This window comes from Alligator sinensis, unplaced genomic scaffold (genome assembly GCF_000455745.1).
Source record: "Alligator sinensis unplaced genomic scaffold, ASM45574v1 scaffold277_1, whole genome shotgun sequence".
NCBI lineage: Eukaryota > Metazoa > Chordata > Crocodylia > Alligatoridae > Alligator > Alligator sinensis.
Window position 1 is genome coordinate 2,019,731 of NW_005841899.1, and position 16,576 is coordinate 2,036,306.

Consider the following 16,576-nt stretch of genomic DNA (forward strand, 5'->3'; position numbering starts at 1 on the left):
GCCCCCACGAGCTTCAAAACATCCCCGCCAGTGGCTGTGCAATGACGTCAGCCAGTGCCTTCAGTACCCTCGGATGGCGCTCATCCGGGCCTGCTGACTTAAATGCATCCAGTTCCTCCAAGTGCCTCTGCACCATCTCAGGGTCTACGCTTGGTAGTCTGGCGTCCTGCTGCTGCCTCTCTACAATCCCAGTGAGAGCCTTGTCTTGCCCCTCGTTTAGGGACACTGAGGCAAAGAACTCAGTGTTGGTCTAAGGACACAGGCAGGCAAGGTTCTTTGAGTAGACGTGATCTCTTTTATTAGACCAACTGAGCTTACTCAGTTGGTCTAATAAAAAAGATCACGTCTACTCAAAGAACCTTGCTTGCCTATGTATTTTCATTAACATTTGAAATGTATTACAAAACGCCTTTACCTACACTGAAAGCATTCCACTGACACCACCGCACAAGATGAACAGTAGTAGTAGTATTGGAGCTCTCAAAATGGGGTAGGAGCCCCATAAAGCAAGTATGAAAGTGTGGCCAGATCATCCTCTGGGGTAATCTGGTCTACAATCTGCCACCGTAGCCTACTTTGGAACCTACTCCAAAAAACACCCGAAACAAATGCAACACAAAGAATAGAGAAGGGGCAAAACAGACAGGAAAGGGAAAGAAGTAAAATGAAAGTATCAGTTCCAAGAGCATGTGGATATATAGGCAGCATGCCCACCATGGCCATGACACAAAAAATAATTGATAATGGCTAAATGAAAAATGTGTCTAGACCACTGTTTTTTAAAGTTACCATAATGATTGCATTGTTACCTTGAACGATTCTCTTCTGTTTCTTTTCTCCACCTATTTTTTTCATCACCCATTCACAAGGTAAGCTCTTTTAGCTAGGAAACTGCAGAGCTGTACCCCCTAACAGGTCCTATATGTCTTTCTTAAAGGTACTAATGCAATACAGAAAGTAAACTGTCATCTTGAATTAATAGTTTATTTTTTCTCACCTGATTTTTTTTATCACAGCTCCTCTCAGTATATGCTCAGGTACATTTCTTGTGTACTTCAGAAGGTAACTGACTGAAGTAAGGGCTCATAGATTATGTTCCATGCTTAAAGACAGCATGGAAGAAAAGATGAAAATGCTTGTGAAGAAGCAAAATAAAATAGGCTATATCAAAGCTGGCATCACTGTTAGGGTGGTGAAGGTCAGAGGAAGTGTGAAATCAAGCTAGGCAGCGGCTTGCAGGGGCTGATGTGCAAAACAATGGGAAAAGAACAGGGGGTACAGCTATAGGGCACAATGAAGATACAAAGATGCTGAAGCTGCACTGTGCTGTCTCAACGTAGTGACAAAGTGTCAGAGATTAAATGGGTCCCAGGTGAAGAAGACTGCAATAGTTGAGACAGGAGATGACAGGTCAAGGCCAAAAAGAAGGACTTCTGTAAACAGTACATTTCATTGGCATTATCTTTACAACAGATCAGACCTTGTTGTAGCAAGTGACCACACAGCCCTTGCCCTGTTCAAGCTCTAGGGTACTCTCCCCTTCTCACTCACCTGCCGTGACTTGATGCATTTATTTGATCGAAAGGGAGGCTGCCTAAGGGTCCTAGAGAAAGCCCCAGTTCTTCTACCTGTCAGCATGTGTGTGTGTCTGTTCTTCCCCGCTCAGGCTTACTGGATCATCCTGACCCACTGTGCCACCCCAGGGCATCTGTAGCCTTAAGGGGCATTACATGGCTCCACCTGTCCCTTGTTGGGACCTCAGCCTTCTCAGCCTCCACCCCTTTCCTCGGGCTGAAAGCCTCTAGCCTTGGCCCACGGATTCAGGTCCAGCTATCTCGGTGTCAGCCCTGTCAGCTGTTAGTCTCTGGGACTCTGACCCCTGTGTCCTTTGTGCTGGGCCCCTGGCCCCAAGCTCACACTTCTCTGGGAACTGGGCCCTGATTCTGCCCTTCTGGGGGTGGGATCCCCAGCCCAATCTCTGCCCTTCCTGGGCTTCAGCCACTTCCTTCAGGCTTCAACCTTCTGCTAAGCACGCCCTGTTCCTTGAGCCCCTAGCTCCTGGCAGAGATCAAGACACTCCCATGCCTTCAGCACTACTGGGACCTCCGCCAACCCCTAACAGTCCCAAACCTAAACCACCAGTAGTAAGCTATAACCAAAAATATAAGCACTGTGGCTATAACTAAACTTCTGGCCTCCTGGCTATATACCAAAACTCCTACCCAGCCATGGGCCCTGGCTTCTCTCTCTCCCGAGCCTACCCCTTTCCGATCAGATGACTCCACAGGGCTGGCCACAGGTGCCCCTAATTAGGTTTGCTAACTGGTCTCCCTGGCAGCCTACCTGGAGAAATGCTTTGTCCCCCTGACTTCCTACTGCTCACACGGGGGCTGTCCTGTTGTCCTACTGCGGAGCTAACAGCTGTCAGAAAGCACTCATAGCCCCTACTTCTCTGGGACCGTTTAGTAAGTCCGATCAGGAGTAAGTCCACTAGTTTCAATGGATTTATGCTAGTGTAGAGTATTGGGGAATCTAACCCAATTTCTCTGAAAATTCCTGTGGATTAAGAGCTAAATCCATACAAATCCTTTAAATTATGGATTTTCTCCTTCCACCCTTAGTGGAAGTTGTGGGCACTCACTCATGAGATGGGACACTGAAACAGAAATTAATTTGCATACAAATGTCATTTTGCTCAGTGTCACGACCCAGTGATTTTGGTGCCTCGGCACTATGGAATTTCCTGGCCACATGAGAGCTCCTTTGCACGGCAGAGTGTTCTGCTACAACTGAGACCCCGCGTGTAGGAGACAGTTCCCGCCAATTTGCAGTTTCCTTTGCAGGATGCATTTCTTCCTTGCAGCACAGAAATGCACGGTGCAAAGAGTTCCCGCTATTCGAATGTAAATTTGTGCCCCGCTATTGGCCAGTGCTAAATTATTCACACGTGGCGGCTAGTAATTGGCTCGCTGGCCATTTAAAATTCCGCGCGACTTCCGCCCAAGTCGAAGAGCTTTGAGCACGCTGCAGAGCGCCTCTGAAGTTATCTGACTTGCGGCTGCCGATCGATAGACTGATCGCCTATCGATCTTTCTTCCCGTCACCGAGCGCAACCCCGACGTACCCCTTTCCCCGCCGGCTTCGAATTGCGGACGGATTAACTGGCTTGGGCCCCGCCAGCTGGAACAACTCGCGTGGTTGTTCAGACGACCGGACCACCTGCGTCGTGATTGCAAGCGGCATGAGTAAAGTTTTTTGCAACCAATAAGTTGTGTCTGCCTCTCCATTCACCAGCCCGTCCTAACGTACGACCAATTTCTAACGCAACTCGAGTCAGCTCTGGCCGTCCGAGACACACAGATTCATTTAATTTTGGCTGGAATTACTAAGGCTGTGTAACAGGAATCCATTATGTGACCTGGTCAGAATTTCAAGATAACATCTCCTTTTACCACATTTCCATGAGATCCAGATGCAACCTTAAAACAAAACATTGCTGCATACAGGTTTTAAAAGGCACTTACACAATCCTTGATATCCTTTCTATTTTCATTTTACCTAAAACGCCCCTTCTGAAATTTATTTCAAGAACAATGGACTCTTTAGATGAAAGACACTGCACATTAATTCTGAGAAAATGGTTTATGTAACGTATCCATTCACAACTAACTTGTGAATGAAATGACCTATATATTACATGCAGCTGGAAATATAATAAAGTTAGCATAATTATTCCAGTATAATTCAGACTACCCTTTGAGCCTTTTATCCAAGACAATTTACAATTAACATAGTGGAACTTAATTACTTGATATCTCTCATACATGAGACTTGCTCCTATCTTGAATTACTTGCACTGAAAATATGCAAATGAAAGTTGACCTCAAAGAAATTATATCTGCCCCAGCACCACATTATGTGTATATATAATACTGATAAAGTCAAGGTAATCTAACACATAAATCAAAGGTGTAAAAAGAAGCTTTGTAGTTCTGACAAACATTCAGTCTCTCATTTTGTTCCACACAAACAGTCATGTAAATCTTGCCCAAAGGAAGAGTAGGTTTATATATTCTAAGCGCTTTCTCTCTTAAAGACAAATTGTCAATGCTAATCTTGCATTCAGCCTTTGAACATGAATAGGAACATTTTCCAGTGGTACTATCAGATCTTAGCCACATGATTTCCTTTAAAATCAGAGTCATGCATCTAAAATTTCATACAATGTTTTGAAAAGTTAGAAAACTGTAATCCTAGTGGCCTGAGAGGAGCTGTGCTTTACATGCATGCTCTCTTCTTTCTTACCCCGCTGGAGTAATTCCACCAATGTCATAAAATTAAAGGAAAACATTTCAATGCTAATGATATTGTTTGCGGAGCTGCAGAGCCATACTGAGAATGTGCTTGTTCTTTGGAAAGCCCATGCAATCGGTAGGAGGAACTATTTGCAAAACTGACAGACAGAAATGCAGATCTCTGGTCTAACTTATGCTGCTTTACAGAAATCGCCGTGAATTAGACCAACTCAGACATTAGCTATTACGGGCGTGTAAAGCAGGTAGTATTCAATTCAGATTCAGAATGATTTGGGGGTCAGTGATTCAATTTGCTGATTTGGATCACTGTTCCGATTCAATTTGGTCGATTCTGAAGATTTGATTCTGATTTGGAGAATCAGCTACTCGTCCCTAGACACAGCTTTATATGACTTTTCTACATACCTCGAGGTACCAGGCGTGGCTCGTGAATGCTGAGATGGTGGGGCGGATGGAGCATCCCACAGGAGCACAGGGAAGTTGCCTGCACACTTGGAGGCAGACCCAGAAGTGGACTGGAAGCACTTCCGGTCCAGCCAACGAGCGCGAAGAGGACCACCCCCCCCTCCCCCCAGCTAGGGGGCATAGGGGTGCCTTGCACACTTCATGGTGGACCCAGAAGTACTTCTGGTCCACTTTCAGGTCCACTGTTGAGCACACGGAGGACTCCTCCCCGCCTTGCTCCCGTGGGATGCTCCATCCACCCCACCGTCTCAGCATTCACAAGCCACGCCTGGTACCACGAGGTATGTAGAAAAACATACAAAGCTGTATCTATGGCCGAATCATCGAATCTCTCCAAATCCAATCAAAGGCTTCCAATTCCATTTGGAGAGATTAATGGGTCTCCTGATTCCATTCGAATTCCGAGATTCAGCCACTGAATCAGGCTGAATCTCCTCTGAATTGAATCAGAAACCAAAGCTTTGCACAGCCCTATTAGCTATTGGGCTGGGAAGGCGGAGGATCAGCTCCAATTTGGAGCCCATCCAGGGAGTGAGGCTGTGTCTTTGCAGCCTCTCTCCCCTAGCTCCACCCCACCACCCCTCACGGCTCTGATGCTATTTCAGGATGGGTGGGGAGAAGGCAGGGGAGGGACATCTGTTCTACAGGTTTCCCAGATGTACTGAAGTGGAGGGTAGGTGGACTGGAGCCCCCCACTTTGGTGGGGGGCTCCAATCCACCCCCCCACACAAACTCTAGCATGGCTGGGGAACCCCCAAAATGGACCTCCTTCCCCTGCTTTCTCCCCCGCTCCCATTCTGAAAACACTGCCAAGAGTGTGCTGAGCTGTCACCAAGCCCTGCTCCCAGCCCACGCAGACACAAATTAATGAAGCTGCTCAGTTTTGAAGCACCTTCATCTGAACCCTCATACAGTGAATGCTCAGATTGTCATAGGATCAGGCCCTTTTGAAGTGGTCTGCAGCTGTGTACTTCTGTTTGGTCATGACTATAAACTACTTTCCAGGGACAGTTCAGGCAAAAAATGTCACATCTGTTTGCGCCGATACAGCACTGCTAGTAACAGAAGCAAACAGAAAAGAACAGCCACCACAAGATTACCTGAAGCAGTCATTGATAACATTGGGCATTGCCATTATGGACTTTTAATCCTGTAGCCCACTGGAGCTTGTTTGCAGCAGGAACCTTTTTATACTCTTCATTCGCTTGTCTCCACACTTTCAGTTTTTATTCGTGCATTGCCTATAGGTTCCTCACCTGTTTCCCACTGCCATGCAAACCCTCTCCTGAAACAGTTTTGCATAGCCATGAATTGGTTTTGCATAGCAAGCTGCACGGAAAAAGAAAATTTTCAAAGGAGAACTCTTGCCATACATTTTACGTGATTCAGAATAGTAACAAATACTGCAATTGTTTAATAGTGGCTTTTAAATAGCAGTTTTCCAGGCAGGATTCCTAGGTCTCACACATTGTGTGTGGCACGTGCCTTATCAGTTCCACTTCCTATAAATCACCAATTACATTTTCCTGTTTTCAGTATTATTTCTATGCACATGTGAACCTACTGAAAAACATTAGATGAATATTCCAACCTCTATTTTCACCAACTGGTGTAGTTCAGGCAGTAGCAGTATAAACTCTTCAAACCAGCTCAATCCTGAATAGGCAGGACAAAGTATAAGATTTAAGGTATGTCTATATCATATCCCTGGCATGGAGATATGGGACAGACATACTTGAAGGTCCCCATATAAAGGACCTTTATAAATCAGTCTGACCAGAAACTTAAAATGCTGTAGGATCTGACCAGTTGGGGTGAATCACTTTCTAAAGAGCAGTTTTAGGAGTCTTCATTTCTGACATAAATATATTAAAAAAATAAAGGTGAGGAGACAATAAATTTGCGTGAACCATGAGGAACTTTGAGATGTCAATGAATGACATCCCTAAAACAGAGGCCCATCTGGGAGACAGGACCCTGACTGGAAGGGAGTGTTTCAAAGTGGGGGAGAGTATAATGTGTCGATGATGCCAATTCAATTTTTGGCCCCTCTAATGATATTCTGAAGTGGTTTTTATTTTGTAGCCACTTGCTCAACAAACTATATTGAGACTTGCAAATCCATCTGACACAGTACTGTTTACCTGCAACTCTACCAATAGATACAGATATACAGATATAGATATATCTTATTTAGTTAGTCTATAAAGGTGCAAATCTAACCTGACTTCTGGCAGCATCAGAAAGCCATCTGTTCAGATACTGCTGTGCCTCATATTACAACCTCCCTGCAGGTCTTGCAGCTAATACACGTTTAGAAGCACCAAATGTATGTCAACACAGCTACATTAGGATGGTCTCCACCCAGATCATCATAACTTGCTTCTCAGCAGAGCTAATGAGACCTAGAAGTAACATGCTCCTTCAGCTAAACTAGAATGCTTTCAGTACCCAAATCAGCTTGTTTAAAGCTAGCTCAGGTACCTATGCACAGCAATGCCTTGTGGCATGTATCTGTATTTCATTATTCTTCCCAAATAAAGGAATTGTAATATTTAAATCCACAGTGATCTTTTCTACTCTGGATGGTTATGTAGCTCTGCATAAAGTATTGGATGAAGGCTTTATTTTTTGTATAACTACCTAGAATCTTCTATAGTGTAAAACCCCAAGTAGATTCATGGAATCATAGGAAATTAGAGTTGGAAGGGACCTCAGGAGGTCACATCTAGTCCAACCCCCTGCTCAAAGCAGAACCATCCCCAAGTAGATCATCCCAACCAAAGCTTTGTGTAGTCTGGTTTTGAAAACATCCAAGGATAGAGTTTCTACCACCTCTCTAGGTAACCTGTTTCAATATTTTACTACCCTCATAGTGAGAAAATTCTTACTAATATCTAACCTAAACTTCCCTTGCTGCAACTTGGGACAGTTGTTCCTTGTTCCATCATCTCCCATCACTAAAAACAGTCCAACTCCATCCTCTTTCAAACCCAGCTTCAGGTAGTTGAAGGCTGCTATTAAATCCCACCTCAGTCTTCTCTTCTCTAGACTAAATAACCCAATTGCCTCAGTCTTTCCTCATAAGTCATGTGCGCCAGCCCCTGAACCATTTTTGTCACCCTCTGCTGGACTCTCTCCAATTTGTCCGCATCCTTTCTGTAGTGGGGGGCCCAAAACTGGACACACTACTCCAGATGTGGCTTCACCAGTGCTGAACAGAGGGGAATAATCACTTGCCTTGACCTGCTGGCAATACTTCTACCAACGCAGCCCAGTCTGCCATTAGCCTTCTTGGCAACAATGGCACACTGATGGCTCATATTCAGCTTACTGTCCACTATAACCCCCAGGTCCTTTTTTGCAGAGCTGCTGCCCAGCTCATCAACTCCCAGCCTGAACCAGTGCATGAGACTGCTCTGCCCTAAGTGCAGGACTTTGCACTTGTCCTTGTTGAACCTCATGAGATTCCTTTTAGCCTAATCCTCCAATTTGTCTAAGTCACTCTGAATCCTAGCCCTACCCTCCACTATATCTACTCCTTCCCCCAGCTTGGCGTCATCTGCAAACGTGCTAAGGGTGTAATCCATCCCATCGTCCAGGTCGTTGATTAAAACATTGAACAAAACTGAACCCTAGGGCACTCCACTTGATACAGGCTGCCAACTAGACATCAAGCCATTGATTAGTACTCTCTGAGCCCAATTCTCCAGCCAGTTTTCTATCCACCTTACAGTTCATTCATCCAGCCCATACTTCCTTAGCTAGCCTGCAAGAAAGCTGAGGGAGACCACATAAAAAGCCTTGCTAAAATCAAGGTATCACATCCACTGCTCTCCCTGCATCCACAGAGCCAGTCACCTCATCATAGAAGGCAATCAGGTTGATCAGGCATGACTTGCTCCTGGTGAATCCATGCCGACTGTTCCTAATCACCTTTTTCTCCTCCAAGTGCTTAGAAATGGATTCCTTGAGGATCTGCTCTATGATTTTTCCAGAAACTGAGGTGAACCTGACCCGTCTGTCATTCCCTGGATACTCTTTCTTCCCTTTCTTAAAGGGCTCTGTTTGCCCTTTTCCAATCATCTGAGACCTGTCCTGATCACCATGAGTTTTCAAAGATGATAGCCAATGGCTCTCCAATCATATCAGTCAAATCCCTCAGCACCCTTGGGATGCATCCAATCTGGCCCCATGGACTTGTACATGTCCAACTTTTCTAAGTAGTCCCTAACCTAACATGGCACAGAAGTGGAAAGGGATCTTGGAGTCCTAGTGGACTCCAAGATGAACATGAGTCGGCAGTGTGACGAAGCCATCAGAAAAGCTAATGGCACTTTATTGTGCATCAGCAGGTGCATGACGAATAGATCCAAGGAGGTGATACTTCCCCTCTATCGGGCGCTGGTCAGACCGCAGTTGGAGTACTGCGTGCAATTCTGGGCACCGCACTTCAAGAGGGATGCGGATAACCTGGAAAGGGTCCAGAGAAGGGTCACTCGTATGGTTAAGGGCCTGCAGACCAAGCCCTACGAGGAGAGACTAGAGAAACTGGACCTTTTCAGCATCCGCAAGAGAAGGCTGAGAGGCAACCTTGTGGCTGCCTATAAGTTCATCACGGGGGCACAGAAGGGAATTGGTGAGTATTTATTCACCAAGGCGCTCCCGGGGGCTACAAGAAATAATGGCCACAAGCTAGCAGAGAGCAGATTTAGATTGGACATTAGGAAGAACTTCTTCACAGTTCGAGTGGCCAAGGTCTGGAACGGGCTCCCAAGGGAGGTGGTGCTCTCCCCTACCCTGGGGGTCTTCAAGAGGAGGTTAGATAGGCATCTAGCTGGGGTCATCTAGACCCAGCACTTTCCTGACTATGCAGGGGGTCGGACTCGATGATCTATTGAGGTCCCTTCCGACCCTAACATTTATGAATCTATGAACCTATTCTTTCACCAGTGTGGGCTGCTCGCCTCCTTCCTAAACTGTGCTGCCTGGTGCAGTAGTCTGGGAGCTGACCTTGCCTGTGAAGACTGAGGCAAAAAAGGCATTGCGTACTTCAGCCTTTTCTGCATCCTCTGTCACAAGGTTGCCTCCCCCATTCGGTAAGGGACCCACACTTTCCATGATCCTCCTCTTGCTACCAACATATTTGTAGAAACCCTTCTTGTTACCCTTCACACCCCTTGCTAGTTGCAATTCCAGTTGAGCTTTGGCCTTCCTAACTTCATCCCTGCAAGCCCAAGCAATGCTCTTATATTCTTCCCTAGTCATTTGTCCAAGTTTCCACTTCTTATAAGCTTCCTTTTTGTGATTTAGTTTACTGAAGAGTTCCCTGCTAAGCCAAGCTAGTCTTCTGGCATATTTGCTAGTCTTCCTGCGCATCAGGATGGTTTGTTCCTACACTCTCAGTAAGGCTTCTTTGAAGTACAGCCAGCTCTCCTACACTCCTCTCCCCCTCAGATTAACTTTCCAGGAGATCCTGCCCATCAGTTTCCTGAGTGAGTCAAAGTCTCTTTTTCTGAAGTCCAGGGTCCTTACTCTGCTGCTCTCCTTCCTTCCTTTCCTCAGGATCCTGAACTCTATCATCTTGTGGTCACTGCTGCCCAAGTTACCATCCACTACTACATTCCCCATCAATTCTTCCCTGTTTCTGAGCAGCAGGTCAAGAATAGCACAGTCCCTAGTTGGTTGCTCCAGCACCTGCACCAGGAAGTTGTCCCCAACGCTCTCCAAAAACTTCCTGAATTGCCTGTGCACTGCTATTTTGCCCTCCCTGCAGATGTCAAGGTGAATGAAGTCCCCCATGAGAACCAGGGCCTGTGATCGAGAAGCTTTGATCTCGATCACAGAAGAAACACTTCTTCTTGGTGGCTGTCATCTCAAACCTTCCCACCTTAATGAGGCCTGGCTTGTCTTCCTCCACCAATGGAACATGCTCCTCCCTCTCTGCTGCTAGGGCTGCACATCTGTTCTCCAGATGAATGACTACAGGTGGAGGTGAAGATTTCGGCTTGCTGCCAGAAGTCACAAGCCTCCAGTTTCCACTCTCTTGGGTGTCCATGTCCTTCCTCTTCTGTAGCACAGCCTCTGGCAGTTCTTCCTCCACAGTCCCAGAGGTCTCCTCCAGCATCAAACCGATGAACGCCTCATGGCAAAGGATGCTTCAGAGCCTCACCACCTCCTCCTGAGAAACACCACCAAGATGCACCATTTACACCGCAAGCACTCCCTGACCTGACCATCACTGGAAGGAACCTGCAAGCCGTGGTCCCCACAGCACCAAACCTGGACCTGGGTGGAAGCGTTGATGGTCCTGCTTGGACAGAAGCCTCACAGGTGCGAGCAGAGGCAGTGGCAGTGGCTCTGGCATTGCAACATCCTCGAGCCATGTCCCTGGGTCTCTGAATCTGCCTCCTCTCTCTAACTGCTCTTATTCCAAGCAGCCCTTCCCTATTTTCCACCTTCCACCTACCAAACTGAAAAGCTTGCCCCTCACAGAAGGGGGGGAGGGCCCATGAACTGGACTCAAAACTGGCTTGCGAACTGCTTACCCTGTTTGCAGCCCCTGTTCACTGGCTCCCTGGTTGCCTGGGGATTCTTCTTTTATACCCTGCTGGGCCTAGACTGGCTCTGCCCCTGCCACACATTACACTGAAGATGTCATTAACTAGTGAATCACATCTTAAGTTGTGACCCGGCCAAATAGTCAATCAATTAATGGAGTGATAAAAGGAGGAGTAAGCCACAAAGTAATTCCACAAAAAATGTGGAATAACTTTTTGGCTAGTTCCTATTATGCAATTAATTGAATGTGTGCCAAGGGCACCCTGGTGGCTGATGCACCCCCACGGCCGGGGGCCCTGTCAGCTGGGGGTTCTCCCAGTCACAGGAGCTTGCTACTTGCCAGTGCAGGGGGAGCCCAGGATCATGATTCTGGGCTCCCCCTGCACTGGCAATGAGGTATGAAGGGATCTAATGCACTATCCCACCCTACAATCATACCTCTTGCCATGCACGTGTGCCATGGCAGGAGGTACAATTGTGTGGATCGCACATCAGATTCTATCATGCCTTTACCTGAGCGTCTGGAGGGGCCCTAAGAGAATGAACAATTTGAAATTCCATTTTGCCTTTTTCAGCCCTGCCTCCACCCCCACCTGAAATCACATGATCAGGGTCCTGGCCCAATAACGTGTGGGGCCAAATCAATGAAGCACTACTTTGGCATGGTGAATTGTGTCCACGGGGTTCAATGCCAAAGATATGATCTTTGATGTTTTATGTTTAGCTTTTTGAGCACCCAGACTTGACATACTTGTGTACATCAGCCAGCGGGTATGTTCAAGATTAAATATTTAGATCAGTGAAAAACAAGAGGGATCTTTTGCCTCTTCCACTGAAGAGTCAGGTTGGATGGGTCAAGGATTGACTACTGCTGGAAGCAAGAGGTCAAAAAGGAAGCAAGACGGGCAGAGTAGAGGTGAAAAATTGGTTGATAGGGAGGGCAGGGCTGCTCTGATAGACATGATAGGGGTTGAATTCTTAGCTACCCAAAGACTAGAGAGCAAGATAAAAGATTTTCCGAAGCCTCTGCATAGCTTGAAGACCTGGCCCTTTCTCCCAGGAGAGGTTAAAACATACTCCCCACTCTACTTTTTCGCCTGTAACCCATGCATATCTCTGGAAGTACAGGCAAGAGCAAGAATACATACACACACACTAACCCAAAGTACGTTTTCATTAAAAATGAAATGCATAAGTAAACAGAGCATTAATCCATGGAAACTTTCCGCTCATTACAAAATGTATCCGAAGTGGACAAATCTTGCTTTCATTACCTTCATCAAGCTTTGTTCTCATCAGCTCCTGTAACCCTCAATAGGAATTTTAAGTGAGTAAGACAAACATGATTAGGCCTGTAATGGTAATGGTAGTCAAGTTTGTACATCAAGTAGACCTCATAGACTGCACCCTTGAAAACAGGAAAAAGCAAGACCTTGCTTTAAGGTCTTGAACCTCCAGTGAGTGCAGACAGGCGGTCTAGATACCTGCTGATGCTCCACAGAATTCAGTGGGGCTCCTTCAAAGTGCAAAGATACGTCCTCCTACATCTCAGTGCAGGACCAGGGACTGGGAGAGTATCATAAAGAACACAAATGATCTTACCACTTCTGGGAGCAACTTATTCGCAAGGTCATGGATGGCTTTGACCACTATACATATAGATGACAGAAGAAATATCACACCCAAGATGACACAGGCTCTGAAAAGAAAAAAATGTTGAGAGCTTAATTTGAAACTTTCAGTCCTACTGACTAATAACAGTATAAACAACTTCAATGAAAAATGATATCAAAGATTAAAAAAGGGTTTACATTAAAGCATGGGACTAGAAGATCATCCTAATCCTTTTCCATTTCTTAAACTCTTTACAGGAAGTGAAAAGTGAATGGCAACAGTTATGTATGTAATGTGCCTTATGTGATCCCAAACGATGAATAAGGAAGCATTCTAGCAGCTTTCTTTCTGCTCAGTTTTTGCATTAGAAATCATCAAACTAAATTTTCCTGGGAAGATTTTTTGGACAACCTGGATAGTAATTATCACAGGACCCTGAAGCCTTGATTGCAGTTCACCCGTCTCCAAACTGACAAAAGACAAAAGATTACAAATGAGAAGTTAGAAGAATTACAGCTCAGGTTTCAACATCACACTACAGGAAGTCCAGGGAATTTAATGACTGAAAGGTGGCTCAGAGTCCCATTTAACTGATCACAGTATAAAACTAGTGTAAAAAGACCATCCATTCCCTGGGTTTATGAAAAGACGCAACAAGTGGACACAGAAAATAAATGGAGCAATGCTTAAGAAGTTCAGGTAACAGTGAAGCAACATGTTTTGCAAAGGACTGGCAACTCAGGAATTCCCAGCATTTCCACCCCCAAAATGATCCCTATTACTCTTACCTGGTTAATAGAATACAGTTAACAGAATAGGGCAGGGCAAGCTGCTGTGTGTGGGTAGTGAGCCCTGGGCACTCAGTAAAGGGGGGCACCAGGCATATGATGCAGAGTTGGAGCAGGACAAGAGGAGGTGCCAGAAGTCACTGCCAAGAGTCCTGCAGTCACTACCAAATTCATTTTCATCTTCACTTGCCACACAAAACTGGGGTGGGTGTAGGGCCTCATTGTGCAGTCCTACCTGCACTCTGCTCTGCGATCCTCCATGCAGCTGAACACTCAAGCTCCCCTATCATCATGCTGGCACCCTAGGGCACAAACTATCAAGTATGCTAGGGCTGGACTGGGTTGGAATCAGAGTGGCATTTAGGGAAGGTATAGTGCTTAACTTCTGATTAGGGACCTACAAAATTCATGGTGGAGGTCAAGTGCATGTCGGTTCCTTTAATCTGGCATGATCCCCCACGTGCACCTCACCCTTCCCCATCACTGCCGATTAGTGGAGGACCCAACCGCTCCCTCCTGATCAGCAGGGAAGCTAAACCCACAGTTTTAAACATGGCACAATTTTTGCCTCCCCGCCAGTCAGCAGTAAACAGAAGGACTGTCCAGGGCCCGTTAGCCAGTTCATGGTGGGAGGCAAAAGCAGTGCCATATTTAAAACCACAGTTTTCTCCTCCCTGCTGATCAGGAGCAAGCCGCAAGCGGGGCCCCTCCACCAATCAGCAGGGGGAATGGGGGAACATGCAAGATTAAAGGTCCTGCTTCTGATATTCCTGCAAGAAAGGTTGGCCACACTGGTACCAGAACACCTGGCACAGAACGCCAATTCCTTTCCGTAGAGGGCCCCCAATGCAAGCCAGTCCATTTCGGTATCTATACATTTATACCACGACTTGGTCTAATTCTCCTGGAAAACACTACCTTATTAATACTATTCTGTATGAAAGGAGCAAAGCAAATTTAAAACAGTAAATTGTTTTCAACGCTATATATTTTTATAAATCAGTTTTCTACAAGTATATTTTCCTTTAAAATTTGTCAAAGAAAGTAATGTTCTGGTATTCTGTTCCTGGCACCTATCTGTCAGCTCAAGCTGAGGTTGCTATTATTAGCACAACCCTGTGCTACTATTTTTAATAATTCAGACATTGGGCCATCTGGTTGTTTGGCAAACCTGGCAACATTCCCATCATGCTCTGTGTAGGGGCTGCAGTGAAATTAGCACTGCTCTGAAGTCAGGAATTCAGGTACAGTGCAGATCCAGCATTCAAGTACTTCACTCACTGATGGAAGCAGGCCAGATTCTGAAACACAGGGCAGCATCCACTTTGCATCACACCACTGGCTCCTAAGGGCATGCTTCACATTGCTTCTGCAGTGCCACTGAGACACCTAACAGCTCTTGCCCGTGGCAGATCCAAGGGGGTGAAATGGCACAATCACACCTTTCAGCTGTGCAGTGCATGCCCAGTGAACTCTTTGGCTTGCTGGCCTGTCAGGGAAGCTCCTGCTGGTGTTCCACATGTGTTGTGAGCTCTGAGCTCACCAGCTGATCAGTCAGGAAGGCAAGCAGCAGCCGCATGCACCCCCTGGGCTCTGGACCTGCATGAGAGCAGGGGATCTAGCCAGAGATTGCATCAACCATCTGGAGAGCTCCGAGCTCACAACACACGTGAAACTGGCAGTAGCTGCCGTGAAACACCAGTGAATGCAGAGTTCACCGGCATCCAGGACTGTGACAAGGGAGGTGCAGCCACACAGCTCTTGGCTCCTGCCCTGCATTAGACAAATGCAGCAATGAGGCAGTGACACTCCCTGCAACCACTCAAGATCTCCATCTCCAGAGCGCTTCTTATATTCTGCTTTCTGCATGTCCTTGGACCACATCTGATGAAGAGAGCTTCAGCCCATGAAGGCTTGTGCTATATATTTTTATGTTAGATCCTATTATATATATTATACACACACAAACACACTTTGGTTAGTCTATAAGGTGCAAATCTACCCTTCCTTCTACTTGACTTCAGACAAACCTGGGTAACTATATTTCTCCAAAGTGCTTGACAACAGTGGCATAGGGTGCTCTCAAGACAGCCTCGCTGCCTCTTTTCTGGGTTGGTGAGGCTGTACTTCCCAGGAGCACTGCAGAAGTTGTATAGCTCTAAGTAAATGGTCCATGGAAAATGTCTGCAGAAGTACAGAGAAAATGTTGTTGAGACAGGGAGGCCTTGAGTATCAGAAATGTGGATATGAGTCTGCTGCATCAGTCTTGTGGAGATGCTTGAATCTTTGTTGGCCTTTGCAGCCTGGCTACTTAGGAGCCGCTTTCAGTCTGCTCTCCCTCAGTTCATGGTGAAGAAAGTGCATGGATCAGGGCAATAGAAGTTAGTACTTTGTACATCATCCCTCAGGCTCCTAGCATGATTCTAGGAGCTCATGGTACTCTGAGCTCTCCAGCTGGTCAATGCATGGTAGAAGGTACTTTGTACATCATCCCTCAGGCTCCTAGTATGGTGAGAGTACCAGAGATCTGCCCCTCTGTGAGCTGCTCTAATTTAAGCGCCTGCAGAGTCATGTGTTTTCAGCATCCCATGCTTCAAAATGATGGCAGGGGCACTTTAAACTAAAGCTCATTCAATGAGCATTAGTTAATGCACCCCCACCACAATTCTGAAAGGCAGGGACACTGAATACATGCGATTTGGCGGCTGCTGGAGCATGCTAATTAGACTCAATTAATCGAGTCTGCTCTGACCAGAGCAGAGCTCCATCGTGTGTATAGGTGCCCTAGGTGATCATCACATTCACTGATTTGACATTGACAAGTGTGCTCTG

The 16,576-nt window shown here is 46.2% G+C and overlaps 1 protein-coding gene across 1 annotated transcript in view; it reads right to left on the reverse strand.

Moving 5' to 3' along the window:
* The window catches only part of TMEM163 (transmembrane protein 163), a 225,187-nt gene that overhangs the window by 55,643 nt on the left and 152,968 nt on the right, over window positions 1–16,576 (reverse strand). Inside the window, exon 6 of the mRNA XM_025197586.1 lies at window positions 12,945–13,041. Within this exon, the coding sequence (XP_025053371.1) occupies window positions 12,945–13,041 (97 nt within the window). The remainder of the gene's footprint in view (window positions 1–12,944; window positions 13,042–16,576) is intronic.